We start from the raw sequence: 13,399 nt of genomic DNA, 5'->3' as shown, positions 1-13,399 counted from the left end.
TTCCCGCCTCGTCAGCCTTTTTTTTTTGCTAACAAATGGTCTTTTTTTTTAAAAAATGTATAGGATTTTTGTTTTATTTATTGAAACTAATTAAAAGTTCTAGACATTCCAATTACAATGGTAAAAATGAGAAATCAAAGTTTATTTGCATTTGAACACTTGTATACATGATCATTAAGATATCGTTACATTTGCATCTCAATAAAATGTTGACAATATAATTTATCGGCAATCATTTGATGGACAATATATTGTCCATCAAAATGTGTTCTCGTCACAGGCCTACACATCAATTCAGTGTCCCACACCTGGTTATGGCGCTTTAGGGTGAGCAGGTGAGCAGGGCTGATGGGCAGTGGGACAGAAGTTAGAAAACTTGAGGGTAGAACATTTTCATGGAAACAGACCCTGAGGGGCCATCCACAGTTAACCTAAATGAGCTGTTTTTGGCCCATCATCTACATGTGGCACTTTTAGAAGCCTGAAAACGAGTTTTTTGAATACAGGTCCCAGAGTGGGGAAATTCTAAAACCCCGGCTCAACCCTCCGGGTTGTGGATGGCAAAGACGATCACCTGTGGAAAAAAGATGACATAATCGCCCCTCTCTCCCTCCCACTGCGGTCTGCAATGTCACCTAATAACCACAACATTCAGGGACTACAAGCTCCGGTGGAGCTGCAGAAGCTCCAGACGCCAGGAGGAGGAGGAGTACGGCCAGTTATATAGAGGTTCATGAGCAGAAGTCTACCTCTACATTTCTATGTAGTCTGTCGTCTTCTGCGTTTTTGGTATGTTTGGTGCCCCTAAAGCCCTGGTATGTGTGCCACATTAGGGTGGTCCTTAAATATGGAAGTTGGAAATTCTAAGCTCCAACCCATGAAATTTGTTGGATTAGCTGAGAAAACTCTCCCTGTGAATTTTTGTCTTAATTGGACAACCTTTACCCCTCCCTCAGTGACCCTTAAATTTTTTTTCCTCTGGCCCCATGGGGTGCTCATCGTCTGGGAATAAATACAACATATAACAATTAAAATTGGAGTGAAAATTGAAGTTTTAACATCAGAACTGATATCAAGCAATTTAATCTACAATTTTACATGTATGAAAAAGGACAAATAATGGTGATGAAAATTGTAAACATTCAAAAGTTCAAAACATCATTATATGACTAAGTATGCTTGCATCTAAATGTGAAAACAAAATCCTTAAATAAAAAGCAATATTCATATTCCATATCCGTTATCCAACTTTCAGTCTCTGTCCCAAATATGTGTTAATGTTCCTTTAAGGCTGCTAAGCCCCTCTATTGGCACCCTGCTGAGTTCTCCTCGGTCTTCTGCTGAGGCACCATACCAGCAGCTACCGTCTTTTCTCTGGAGTCTGGAAATTCTGTGCGATGATGAGAAACAAGTTGGAGGAGAAACTGCAGTTGCTCCTCATTCTGAGTTAGCTTTCGATTGTCTTCCTGGATTAAGGCGACACTGAGCTCGGCGTGGTCGTTGATGACCGCTATCTGCTGCTGGAAGTCTTCGCTCTGCTGCCAAGTAGCAGGATCAGTGTCAAGGAAGCCGTCTTCCAAACTCAGCTTGTGGAAGAATTGTCGTGTGTTGGTTGCTGTCAAGTCTTTCAACTGGAGTTCAGAAATAGCTTGGGTTGGGAGTGTTGGGCACTTCTCTGGTGATTCCTCTCCCACTGTGGCATGAAGTGCGGTGAGGATTTGCCTCTTTTCCTCCACTGTGATGAGGGGGTCAGAAAGTGCTCGAGCGACAAGCTCCTCTGAGAGATACCACTGATGCCCTCTGAGTTTGTTCAGGGCTGCCTTAGCTAAGTCCAGGCTGGATGGAGTATAGGGGGAGGCCATCCAATTCTTCAGCAGCTGAAGGTCATGTCTTGGGGCGGCGGTGGCATCTGGTGCCAGTGTCCATGCTTTCGCATACAGCAGACATACGAAGACAGCAATTTGCCGCAGGCCCTTCTCCTCTCTTGCTGTGAGTTTGAATTGGCTCCGGAACATCCATACCTTAATAAGGCTAAACTTCAGTCTCATTGAGGGAGGGGTAAATGTTGTTGGAATTGGAAAAAAATTTACCAGGAGAGGTTTTCCAGCTATTCCAACAAATTTAGGGGATTGGAGCTGAAAAAATATAAATTTGAAAATGTACCCCTCTGGAAGGACCACCCTAGTGCCACATGCCCTGAAGCCTTGTGTTGAGCTGTTCATAGTGATGTTTGGATGGATTTTTTTTGAGAACCTTGGGTAGAAAAAAGATCATTTTGCCTGGTGTGGATGTGTCCTGAGTCATAGATAGAAGTGAAACAATCAGCTGCAGTTGAAGGCGGGTGGTTAAAAAAGAAATCAAAGGCAGGTGGTTCAAATGAGTTAAAGTCGGATAGAAATGTTTCTTTCTGAACATTCTATGAAAGCTTCAGAGCCACAACAGTAACACTGAAGTGTGGCTGAGGTGTGGCTGAAGTTTTCAGCACCTGGATTTTTCCCATTTGGACTGGTTTGCTCTTTGTGTTGTGTTCAGCTGAACATCCACGTGGGGAACATCTCACTGGTGGATCAGTTTGAGTGGGACATGTCAGAGAGGGAGAACTCTCCAGAGTCCTTCGCTCTGAAGCTGTGCTCCGAGCTCGGTCTGGGAGGGGAGTTCGTGACGACCATCGCCTACAGCATCCGAGGTCAGCTCAGCTGGCACCAGAGGACATACGCCTTCAGGTAAGTCCTACACACTTCTTCCAACAGTACTGACACACAAAAAACAAGTGAAGATCAAAAGATTTGGTTCAGAAAGAAGCTGTCATTATTGTCAATAAATGAGTCTTTCTTGTGATTCAAATGTTTATTACTGTGCTGTAAATCATGCAGTGAGAATCCGCTTCCCACGGTAGAGATTGCTATTCGTAACACCGGGGATGCGGATCAGTGGTGCCCCCTCCTGGAGACTCTCACTGATGCTGAAATGGAAAAGAAGATTCGAGACCAGGACAGGAACACGAGGTGAGAAACAACCGAGATCTTCTTTAACTCACTTTAAACTACTATTCAGAGTATCATGATGTGTCTTATAATAAATGATAATGTTTAGATTTTATGAAGTCATACTATTAGTGTTTGACATTGAAACACCCAGTAATGTTAAAATTACAGAGAAATTGAGCAAATGTGCTTTTCCCTCATTCTACATGTTTTGACTGCACGTCGTGAAAAGTCTTTTTACTTCCTCTTCCTCCCTCTGCTGTGACCATGTCTGGGGAGGAGCTTCAAGCACTCACTCTGTTTGTCTTGCCATGTGGAGATTTGTGGTTTGATGCTGGATTTGATAGGATTCACATATTTTGGGATCCATTGGCTTCCTGGGGCTTAAAATGAATTCTACTGTAGTTGGTGGCCATGTGCAGTCTAGATTAATCCCAAGGGAGGCTGGACCACTGATGAATTAGTGTGGCCTCATTTTGATTTCTATTTCAAGATACATGAAAGGACTCTTTTTCTTTTCGAAAACTTTATTTGGAACTTTTCAGTTTAATATACATACATATAAAGAGGGTTTGGTGTGATCGGGAAACAAGTAAGCAACTGCTTGAAGCCAAAATGGCAGCGACATTGGAACCAAATATCTTAAGATTTTGAACCACTGGATTGTGTAACCTAACATTACTACTGACTTGTAAGGTAGAGCACATTATTGAAACTGGGGATGTAAGGGAATTAGAGTTTAGTTCCATTGTGGACCAAAGTGGCCCATTGCCTTCTTTGAATGCTCGAATCCAGGTGGATAGTTTTATAATGTTTCCAGACCAGTAATAATACATAAAGTTCGGTAAGGCCCATCCGCTTTGCAGTTTACAACACTGTAATGAAGATTTACGGATTCTTGGAACTTTATTATCACAGATAAATGAAGACACCGCTTCATCTAATTTGTTCCAACTTAACTTAAAGGTGAACAGGAGGATTTTCCCGAATTTTAGGAAAGAACCGCCCTCTCCACCTTTTGAAAAAATGCACATGCGCAACGCTCTCCCTGCTCCCGAGACGGAACGCCTACTAGAACGTGACGAGCCCAGTTCTCCTCCTGCACGCTCTGTTTACAAGTCACAAGCCGTAATCACTACTGACGATGCAAATTACAAAACAAACTAATCAACCCTGGAAAGTTACAATCTAGACGTAGAGAACTTTTACTGGAAGTGATTTGAAATGGATTTCTCCAAATAGAATGTCAAACTTTACCTGTGGAGTAGAAACTTGGCGACTGAAGCATCAGTGGGAAGCCCAACCTGGGCTTTCAGCGCACGCCATCGTGTGAAAGAATCTCCCAAAAACACTCTGGTCTTGTTTCTCTCTTCCGAAGCCTTTCTCTTCTTCTCATACACTTTGAAGACACTTTTTCTCTTTTGCGACCCTCTGCCATTTTCAAAGTACCCGGTGAGAACTGCGAGCTCGCTGAAGGCGTAGCTCACCATATACACCTGAAAGCGCGCATGCGCAGAAAGTGAAAACTAATAGATCCACGCTACCTGGGGACGAGCACATACGACGGCCTTGCATAATATATCACCAGAATGATTGACAGTTGGGAGTACCAATAGTCTTGATGATCCACCCGGAAAAAGAAAATCCTCCTGTACACCTTTAAGTTCCACATCCCACTTGACTTTCTTTAATAGGGCAGCAAAATTATGCTTAAAAAGATCTTTAAAAGTACAGGTATCCCGAATGCCCAAATAAATGAAGAAAGCTCAGTTTTCAATGAAAATTTAGAATAATTCAGCTCCTTAGCTGGTTGATTAGTGGGAAAAAGTGTGCTTTCACTCAAATTTAATCGAACCAGAGAAATGCCCGTACGATCCGAGGAGCTCCAGAACTGAAGGAATAGATGTCTCTGGGCCTGTAATATATAAAATAAGATCGTCCGCATACACTTGTGAAGTAGCGTTACCCCAGGTGATCCCCTCAACTCTTGGATCCGCTCGGAGTGCTGCTGTAATTGTTCTATTGCAAGATTGAACAGCAAAAGGCTAAGGCAACAGTCCTGGTGATTGGCTCTATATGAAGGAAAATAATCAGAAGTCGTGTTATTGGTGGGGACAGAGGATAACGGTGGTGAATACAAAGTCTTAATCCAGGATGTGAAATTGGGGCCAAAACCAAATTTGCTTAGGACAGAAAACAGGTATGGCCACTCAACCCAATCAAAAGCCAGCATCGAGTGAAACTATCACTTCAGAGTGATCGGTCGAATTGTCAGAGCACAAATCATTAAACAGCTATCGGGCATTAAAATATGACTGACGGTTGACTATAAATCTCATCTGGTCTTCATGGATAATAGCTGGTGACACCTTTTCCAGGCGAAGTGCAGGAGTCTTGGTTAGAATCTTATAAACCACATTTAACAGATTAATCAGCCAATATAATCCACATTTCTGAGGAGCTTAGCCCTTTTTCAATATTACCGAGGTTGTGGTCTGGGAGAGGGTTTGAGGCAAAGTGGTTGTGTGGATTTCTAAAAAGACCTCACCAAGCAACGAGACTCACTTGCCAGCAAATGCTTTGTAAAAATCCCATGAGAAACCATCCAGGCCAGGTGCTTTGCCAATTTGCAGGAATTGGATTGCTTGTAATAATTCCCCCATTGCAATGGGTCTTTCCAGTATGTCATGATGCTCTGGATTAATAGTTGTGATGTTTACCCTGTCTCGGAAGGAGTCCAAGTCAGCCTGTGAGGGATTGGCTTGGGATGTATAGAGATCCTGATAGAACGTCTTGAAAACCATGTTAATGTTTTGAGGCCACCTGACCTGAATCTAACCTTATTCCTGATATAAAGTGGTGTGACATAGACAGAGAAGTCTCCCTGATTTTTCTCAGTGTTCATATACATGGTTTCTTGTTCTGAGTAAGAGCTTCTCGGTTTCTTTGATTAAAAGTGTTTTGAATTCAGACTGTAATAAGTCCTTCGTTTTATATAAATCCGCAGGCTGGTTATTTGTATATTATGCATCAAGGTTTGCTATATTCTCCGTCAGTTCCCGAAGTCTCTCGTCCCACTTTTTCTTTGTTCAGGCAGAGAAAGAAATGATCTGGCCCTGAAGATATGCATCAAGTGATTCCCAAATAGTGCATTTTGAGACATCTTGAGTGTTGTTCATTGCCAGAAAAAATGCTTTATGAAATGTGATAAATTTACAAAATTCCTCAACTGACAATAGTGTGGAGTCAAATCTCCAAGAGTGCTGAGTGGCACTGACATTTGGAAATAAAATATCAACCTATATAGGTGCATGATCATAAATCAGAATTGCATGGTATTTACATATGGTAAGATTTGGGATAAGAGTATTGTCCAAAAGAAAACAATCAATTCTCAAGTACAAATTATGTACAGGAGAGAAAAAAGAGTAGTATTTTGCAGTGGGGCAGAGAAACTTGGTAAGCACTGATGTTGACTATGAAACCTCAGCAGACTGACATGGTTTGGACCCATCGACATTAGGAGCAAATACCAAATTCATGTCCCCACCAAAATCAAGTAATGCATAGTGATGTCCGTGGACTGGGCTTTTGTAGTGCTCTTGCCTTGCTGAAAGGAAGCCTCGGGTTTGCAGCTGTGTGGGAGTGCGGGCACAAACTGGTCTTCCTGCAGGTCTGTGGTGCGCTTTGCAGCTGGGGGGGTGCGGCTTGGCGTCTGGCTCCCAGGATCCACTGTGTGCTCTCTTGATCTCCCGGTGCTGCAGAGACCTGCTCCCTGCTTGAGACCGGTTTGAGAAGTGTAGGGCAGTTGGTTGCAAGCTGGGTTTGACCAAGTTTGTCTTTCGGACCCCTGCTGTGTCTGGATTGGGTTCGACCAATGGTAGGGCTTTTCCAACCTGCTGTTTTATTACCTTCATTGTTCTTACAGCCTGTCCTCTTGGGGGAGAACTGCTTGGGGGAGAGCAGGGATTCTGGGCACAACAGTGAAGTCTTGGAAACATGCCGATCTGTCTCGTGAAAAATTGTGGAATGTCCCAAACTGGGGCATAGATGTTCACCAAAGTGACTGGAGTGTCATGCAGTTTATCAGTAACTATTACAAAGCGACCATTGACATCACTTTTTACACCAGAGGAAACAAAAGGACAATTCTTCTTGACCAGGATAGCGAGCCCCTGTGCTTTCAAAATAAATCCCCAATGATAAACCTGAGGAAGCCAACTTTGTATCAACCTACTACTATGTGTTGAGCTCAGGTTTTAGGGTTGACAAATGAGTAAATATTCTTTTACGCTTAACCAAATTGTTTAGTCCTTTCACATTCCAAGAGATAAAAGTAGTATAGTGGGATCCAAGTCTGCATCAGACTTAGAGGTGGCCACGTGCAGGCTTTGAAACAATCAGGAAAAATATGCAACAATATAATAACATAGAATGCAAATAGCACTGCAGCTGGGTGAAAAAAATAAACAAATACAAAAAAACCAATGCCCTTAAACTTCTCTTCCCCCAAAATGGAGATGACCTCCCCCCTCCCCCCAAAAGAGAAGACCCATAACATGTAAAACCATTAGAACTCAGGTCGCCCACCGTGGGGAATGCCAGTATTATAGAATATATCAAAGGATGTCTGATCAACTTAAGTAGCTCCAGAACCTGTTCTTATTCTTATAAAAATGTATGAACATTATGAACAATTAAATATGTACACAAGCACAGAAATATACAAATGATGATTATTGTTTTTTACTTTTTTTCCTAAAAAAGTTCAAGTAGAAAATAAGCCACAGGGGGCACAATTATTCACCTGGAGTGCATTCAGTCTGATCCTTTAACATAGCACACAATAAGGGCACTCACCAGCACTTGACGGTCACAAACAGGCCGGATGTGATTCTTGACGTAGGCCTTGTCCGCTACTCGGTCGGTAAACGTATCCGCTCCCAGAAAAGAGGGGATCCTCAGTCTGGCTGGGTAAAGCATCCCATATCTCACGCCCCAACAGCCCCGCAGTAGATCTTTCACTTCTTTAAAAGCCCCTCTCTTCTTCACCGCTGAAGGTGGCAGATCAGGAAAGATCACCATTTTGTCACCATTGTAAATCAGGCTGCTGTTCTGTGCTGTCTTACGGAGAACTTCCACTTTTTCTTGAAAGTAGTGAAATGAAGGGCCTGGGCCTCTGGCCTCTCGCACGGACCGGCTGCACATTGTGATGTACCCAGTCCAGCATCGGTGTGGCATCCAAAACCAGTCAAACAAAGCAAGATGGCCGACACTGAGAATTCAGGTGTCCAAAAAGGCAAAAGCGGAGATGGATGAAATGAAGCGATCACTGTGCACTATTCAACAAGAGATTGGCTAAATTGCCATGTAGCAAGTACAGATGACCAGGCTGGTTGAACAGGTGGAAGGTCTCCAAAAGCAAGTGGACAGGCTGAACAACAGTAACAAAGAGAAGTCCCGGAAAATTGAAATCCTTAAAGGAAGAATCGATCAAATGGAACAAAACTCACGCATGGATAAATGCTGATGGAACATTGGGGCAATAAGGACGGGGTTTGAAAGCTTGGGACTTGGACTGAGTGGTGTGCTCCTCGGCAGTCTCCCCAGACCAGAGGACGACTGACACTGTCTGTCGTCGGCCCTTCAACCATGGTGGTCTCTTTTTCACCTGGAAGGTCCTGGAGAGGGGGGGGGGGTGTGTGTGTGTGTGTGTGTGTGTGTGTGTGTGTGTGTGTGTGTGTGTGTGTGTGTGTGTGTGTGTGTGTGTGTGTGTGTGTGTGTGTGTGTGTGTGTGTGTGTGTGTGTGTGTGTGTGTGTGTGTGTGTGTGTGTGTGTGTGTGTGTGTGTGTGTGTGTGTACTTAAATGATCTATTTTCTGTCAATATATTTTCATAAGGTATCATTTATTATCATCATAGGCTGTGTGTGTATATGTGTATATATATATGTAGTGTGGAGGCGGAGAAAGAGAGACGGACGAAGGAGTCGAGTCACTTTTCTTTATTTCCTCCAACAGCAACAACAGTTCACCTGTCAAACCAACCCCCACCTCCCACTACCAACACACCACTATATATATATATATATATATATATATATATATATATATATATATATATATATATATATATATATTATGGGCTTCAACGACAAATTGATTCAATTCAATTATTAAAAGTGTTGGCAACCAATTTAATTATCGATTTGTTGTGTCACGCAATTTATGCGTCACTCGGCCGACGTTCGCACTCTCTGAAACATCCAAGTTGGCGTGCACCACTTGAGCTAACCAGCTAGCCGCCGGAGCGTGCTCCGATGGGTGGAGACATCGCCGAAGCCGACTGGCGTTTGCTCTCGGAAACAACATGAATGTGTCAACGCGAGCTAATCGCAGATCGGCTAGCCGCCGGAGCACGCTCTAATGCGGGAAGACATCCCCGGGGCTTGCTCCGGCGTCTTCTCTGTCTCTCTTCAAAACGTCTTTACTTATCCTTCTAATGTACAATACATAGTGATAATCCCTCTCTGTATTTACCTTTATCCGTACAACACACCATCAGTTTCTATGTCTTAGAGAGGTCCTATGATTTGGAATGGACTACCTCCTTCCATAAGATCCAGATCTTCCCATTCACCCTTTAAAAAGCAGCTAAAAACATATCTTACCTTTTCTAGAATATGTATTATTACATGCTTTCTTCATGTTCCACATCCTTACTCTGTCTCTTTAAATGTATTTATTTTATTACAAAAAATGTTTTGTTATAACGAGTGCTATCAAAAATAAGGCGTTAATTTAGTTAACAGATTTGAAACATTGAATTCGTGCAGAAAAATGTAACATAATTAACGTGGTTTTTTTAACCCTCACTGGAGCAGCAGGATGAGCAGCGTCTCTGGATGCACATTACTGAGTGGAATCATATTGAGGTAGAAAGTTTCACTTTAAAAGTTACCTGACGACTAAATGAGAAAGTAACAGTCAATAGCTTTACTTTGAAAAGCTGAATTTTTTTCGACTGCAGCAAAACAGCAGGTTGCCAGGTTGGCTGACCAGGAGCCAACATACTGCTGAAGCTGGAAGAAACTTCACGTAGTCAAAGTGGTGATCCTGCACTAACAAAACCCCTCTATTAATACATTTATTTGTTTTTATTCTTTTGCTGATCTTGGAGGGAAACAGTTTCACCAAAAGCTAAAAGCAGGTTATAAGAAGAGTCTTTTATTTGAACTGTAGTGTCTGTATGTTGAGTGGACATTAATAGCTTGCTCAAAGCCAGTGAAACATGTGTACAGTTTAACCTCACACTAGGGGACGTGGTAAGAGTGGCCACAGGAAGAGCTTTTAACTGTTAACACACTTTAATGAGCCGGCAGCACGGTGCCACACTTTACACCGGGAGTCTAACGTAAGGCTCCTGGGCCACAAAGCAAGCTGGTTACATAGGACGTATAGGAGGGTTTGCTCCACTCTATTATATAACGGACTTCATGTTGAGGTTATCCATATTCTCTGTAGTAATTGTTTGATCTTGCATAATTATAGGCAGTTTCATCATGCACACAACAAAGAAACACTTTCAATTGTAAGTGTAAAGGTTAATATAGCATTATTTGACCTGTCCAGCTGAAACTGTGACCCCTGAAGTAACATTTCATTTGGTATTTATTTTGTATACATCTTTGTATATATTGTATACATCTTTATATTTGTTAAGTTATGTGCTTATAAGTATGTTTCTTCCATAACATTATTTGTTGTTTGGTTCTTTCAATATCATCACAATGTAGTGTATTGTAGTTCACAATGCACTATTTCAGGTATATTTCTTCAAGGTTTTCAGGTGTTTATGTGGAGACTAAACAATTTTTTTGCTCCATTTCTTTAGTTTTATGTTGTATTTATTTGATGTTATAATTGTATAGTAATAATAAATATATATTTGACCACTGGTTGATTCCCAAATGCTTCTAGTACTGAGGTGCCACTGCTGAAAGAAAATGCTAGAGGAAACACTCATCAGTCATTTTGAATATGTGTTCAATTGTAGCTTGTAAAACACTGAAATGTTTTTTGTGAATGTATAGTTTAATAAAAAAGAAATCAAATCATTGATCACTTTGGGGAGCTTCCGTCTCAGAATGCGTCTCATCTCATTCCTAGTTAAAAGCAGCCCCACATACTCAGAGCAGTGTTTTAATGTACACTGGGGCCTTGCTCAAGGAGCCACAGTCATAAACAGTGCACTTAGAAATGACGATGTTATATGGGGTCGATATAAATACAGTTGAATTGAATTGTAAACGGTAGGATTCCAAGTCTACTTCTCCAGTATAGACAATTAAGATGTCGCTTTCATTGTGATCCTCATACAAACGTTTGCTTTTGTGAAACTAGCAAAACATGTAGAAGTTTTATTAGAACATTTCAAGGTTGTAATTTTAATGAAAATAAATCCAAATGTTCAAATAAGCGTGAGTGCTAAACTTTATCTTGCCACATAGATGAAAGTGGGAAAGGAGGGTTTTGTTGGAATATGATGTGAGACATGGTACTGTGAGCACAGTGAGGTTGTGTGTTGAGCTCTGTGATCCTGATGTGGATTTATGCACTCATGGTTTGTGTCCATTTGCAGGCGTATGAGACGGCTGGCCAACACCGCCCCCTCCTGGTAGGAGTGACACAAAGCCTCTGTGTGGAGACTCCTGGTACTCCGAACCCACACACACACACACACACACACACACACACACACACACACACACACACACACACACACACACACACACACACACCATGTTTCATTCAGCATTTAGATCTATTCCCCTGGTATCTCTTCCATACAATGCATGTGAGGCAGAAGCGTGGGTGTCAGGGTGAGGTTTGTGTGAATGGTTAAAGATGTGACTCTGCTTGACGACACCTGAACATCGTCACTGTGGTCAACCTGCAGTGCTTCACCTCAAATCTTCATGTTTTCTCTCTGCTCTCATCTCGAACATCACAAGTGACGAGGCTGTTGGGACCCGGGCCGTCCTCACATCCTGTGCTGTTGACAGCTGTTGACAGCTGTTGACAGGTGTTGACTGGTGTTGACAGCTGTTGACAGCTGTTGACTGGTGTTGACTGGTGTTGACAGCTGTTGACAGCTGTTGACAGCTGTTGACTGGTGTTGACAGGTGTTGACTGGTGTTGACTGGTGTTGACAGGTGTTGACAGCATTTGACAGGTGTTGACAGCGTTTGACAGGTGTTGACAGCGTTTGACAGGTGTTGACTGGTGTTGACAGCTGTTGACAGCTGGTGACAGCTGTTGACAGGTGACAGGTGTTGACTGGTGTTGACAGCGTTTGACTGGTGTTGACTGGTGTTGACTGGTTTTTACAGCGTTTGACTGGTGTTGACTGGTGTTGACAGGTGTTGACAGCATTTGACAGGTGTTGACAGCATTTGACAGGTGTTGACAGCGTTTGACAGGTGTTGACAGCGTTTGACAGGTGTTGACTGGTGTTGACAGCTGTTGACTGGTGTTGACAGCTGGTGACAGCTGTTGACAGGTGACAGGTGTTGACTGGTGTTGACAGCGTTTGACTGGTGTTGACTGGTGTTGACTGGTTTTTACAGCGTTTGACTGGTGTTGACTGGTTTTTACAGCGTTTGACTGGTGTTGACAGCGTTTGACAGGTGTTGACTGGTGTTGACAGCTGTTGACTGGTGTTGACAGCTGGTGACTGGTGTTGACAGCTGGTGACAGCTGTTGACAGCTGTTGACAGGTGACAGCTGTTGACAGCTGTTGACAGGTGTTGACTGGTGTTGACAGCTGGTGACAGGTGTTGACTGGTGTTGACAGCTGTTGACAGGTGACAGCTGTTGACAGGTGACAGCTGTTGACAGGTGGCAGGTGTTGACAGCTGTTGACTGGTGTTGACAGGTGTTGACAGCGTTTGACTGGTGTTGACTGGTTTTTACAGCGTTTGACTGGTGTTGACAGCGTTTGACTGGTGTTGACAGCTGTTGACTGGTGTTGACAGCTGTTGACTGGTGTTGACAGCTGGTGACAGCTGTTGACAGCTGTTGACAGGTGACAGGTGTTGACAGCTGTTGACAGGTGTTGACAGCTGTTGACAGGTGTTGACTGGTGTTGACAGCTGTTGACAGGTGACAGCGTTTGACTGGTGTTGACTGGTGTTGACTGGTTTTTACAGCGTTTGACTGGTGTTGACAGCGTTTGACTGGTGTTGACTGGTGTTGACAGCGTTTGACTGGTGTTGACTGGTGTTCACTGGTGTCGACTGGTGTTGACTGGTGTTCACTGGTGTTGACAGCGTTTGACTGGTGTTGACTGGTGTTGACAGCGTTTGACTGGTGTTGACAGCGTTTGACTGGTGTTGACTGGTGTTGACAGCATTTG

The 13,399-nt window shown here is 43.0% G+C and overlaps 1 protein-coding gene across 1 annotated transcript in view; it reads left to right on the top strand.

Moving 5' to 3' along the window:
• The window catches only part of LOC308140316 (SWI/SNF-related matrix-associated actin-dependent regulator of chromatin subfamily B member 1-like), a 28,736-nt gene extending 16,228 nt beyond the window's left edge, over positions 1–12,508 (top strand). Inside the window, exons 7-9 of the mRNA XM_080510026.1 lie at positions 2,533–2,723; positions 2,874–3,005; positions 11,624–12,508. Coding sequence (XP_080366152.1) covers positions 2,533–2,723; positions 2,874–3,005; positions 11,624–11,663 — 363 coding nt within the window. The 3' untranslated portion in view covers positions 11,664–12,508. The remainder of the gene's footprint in view (positions 1–2,532; positions 2,724–2,873; positions 3,006–11,623) is intronic.
• Positions 12,509–13,399: the final 891 nt, after the last annotated feature.

Source organism: Blennius ocellaris, assembly GCF_963422515.1.
Source record: "Blennius ocellaris genome assembly, chromosome: 15".
Classification (NCBI taxonomy): Eukaryota; Metazoa; Chordata; class Actinopteri; order Blenniiformes; family Blenniidae; genus Blennius; species Blennius ocellaris.
The sequence above is the reverse complement of the archived record's forward strand: the minus strand, read 5'-3'. Positions and strand labels throughout refer to the sequence as shown.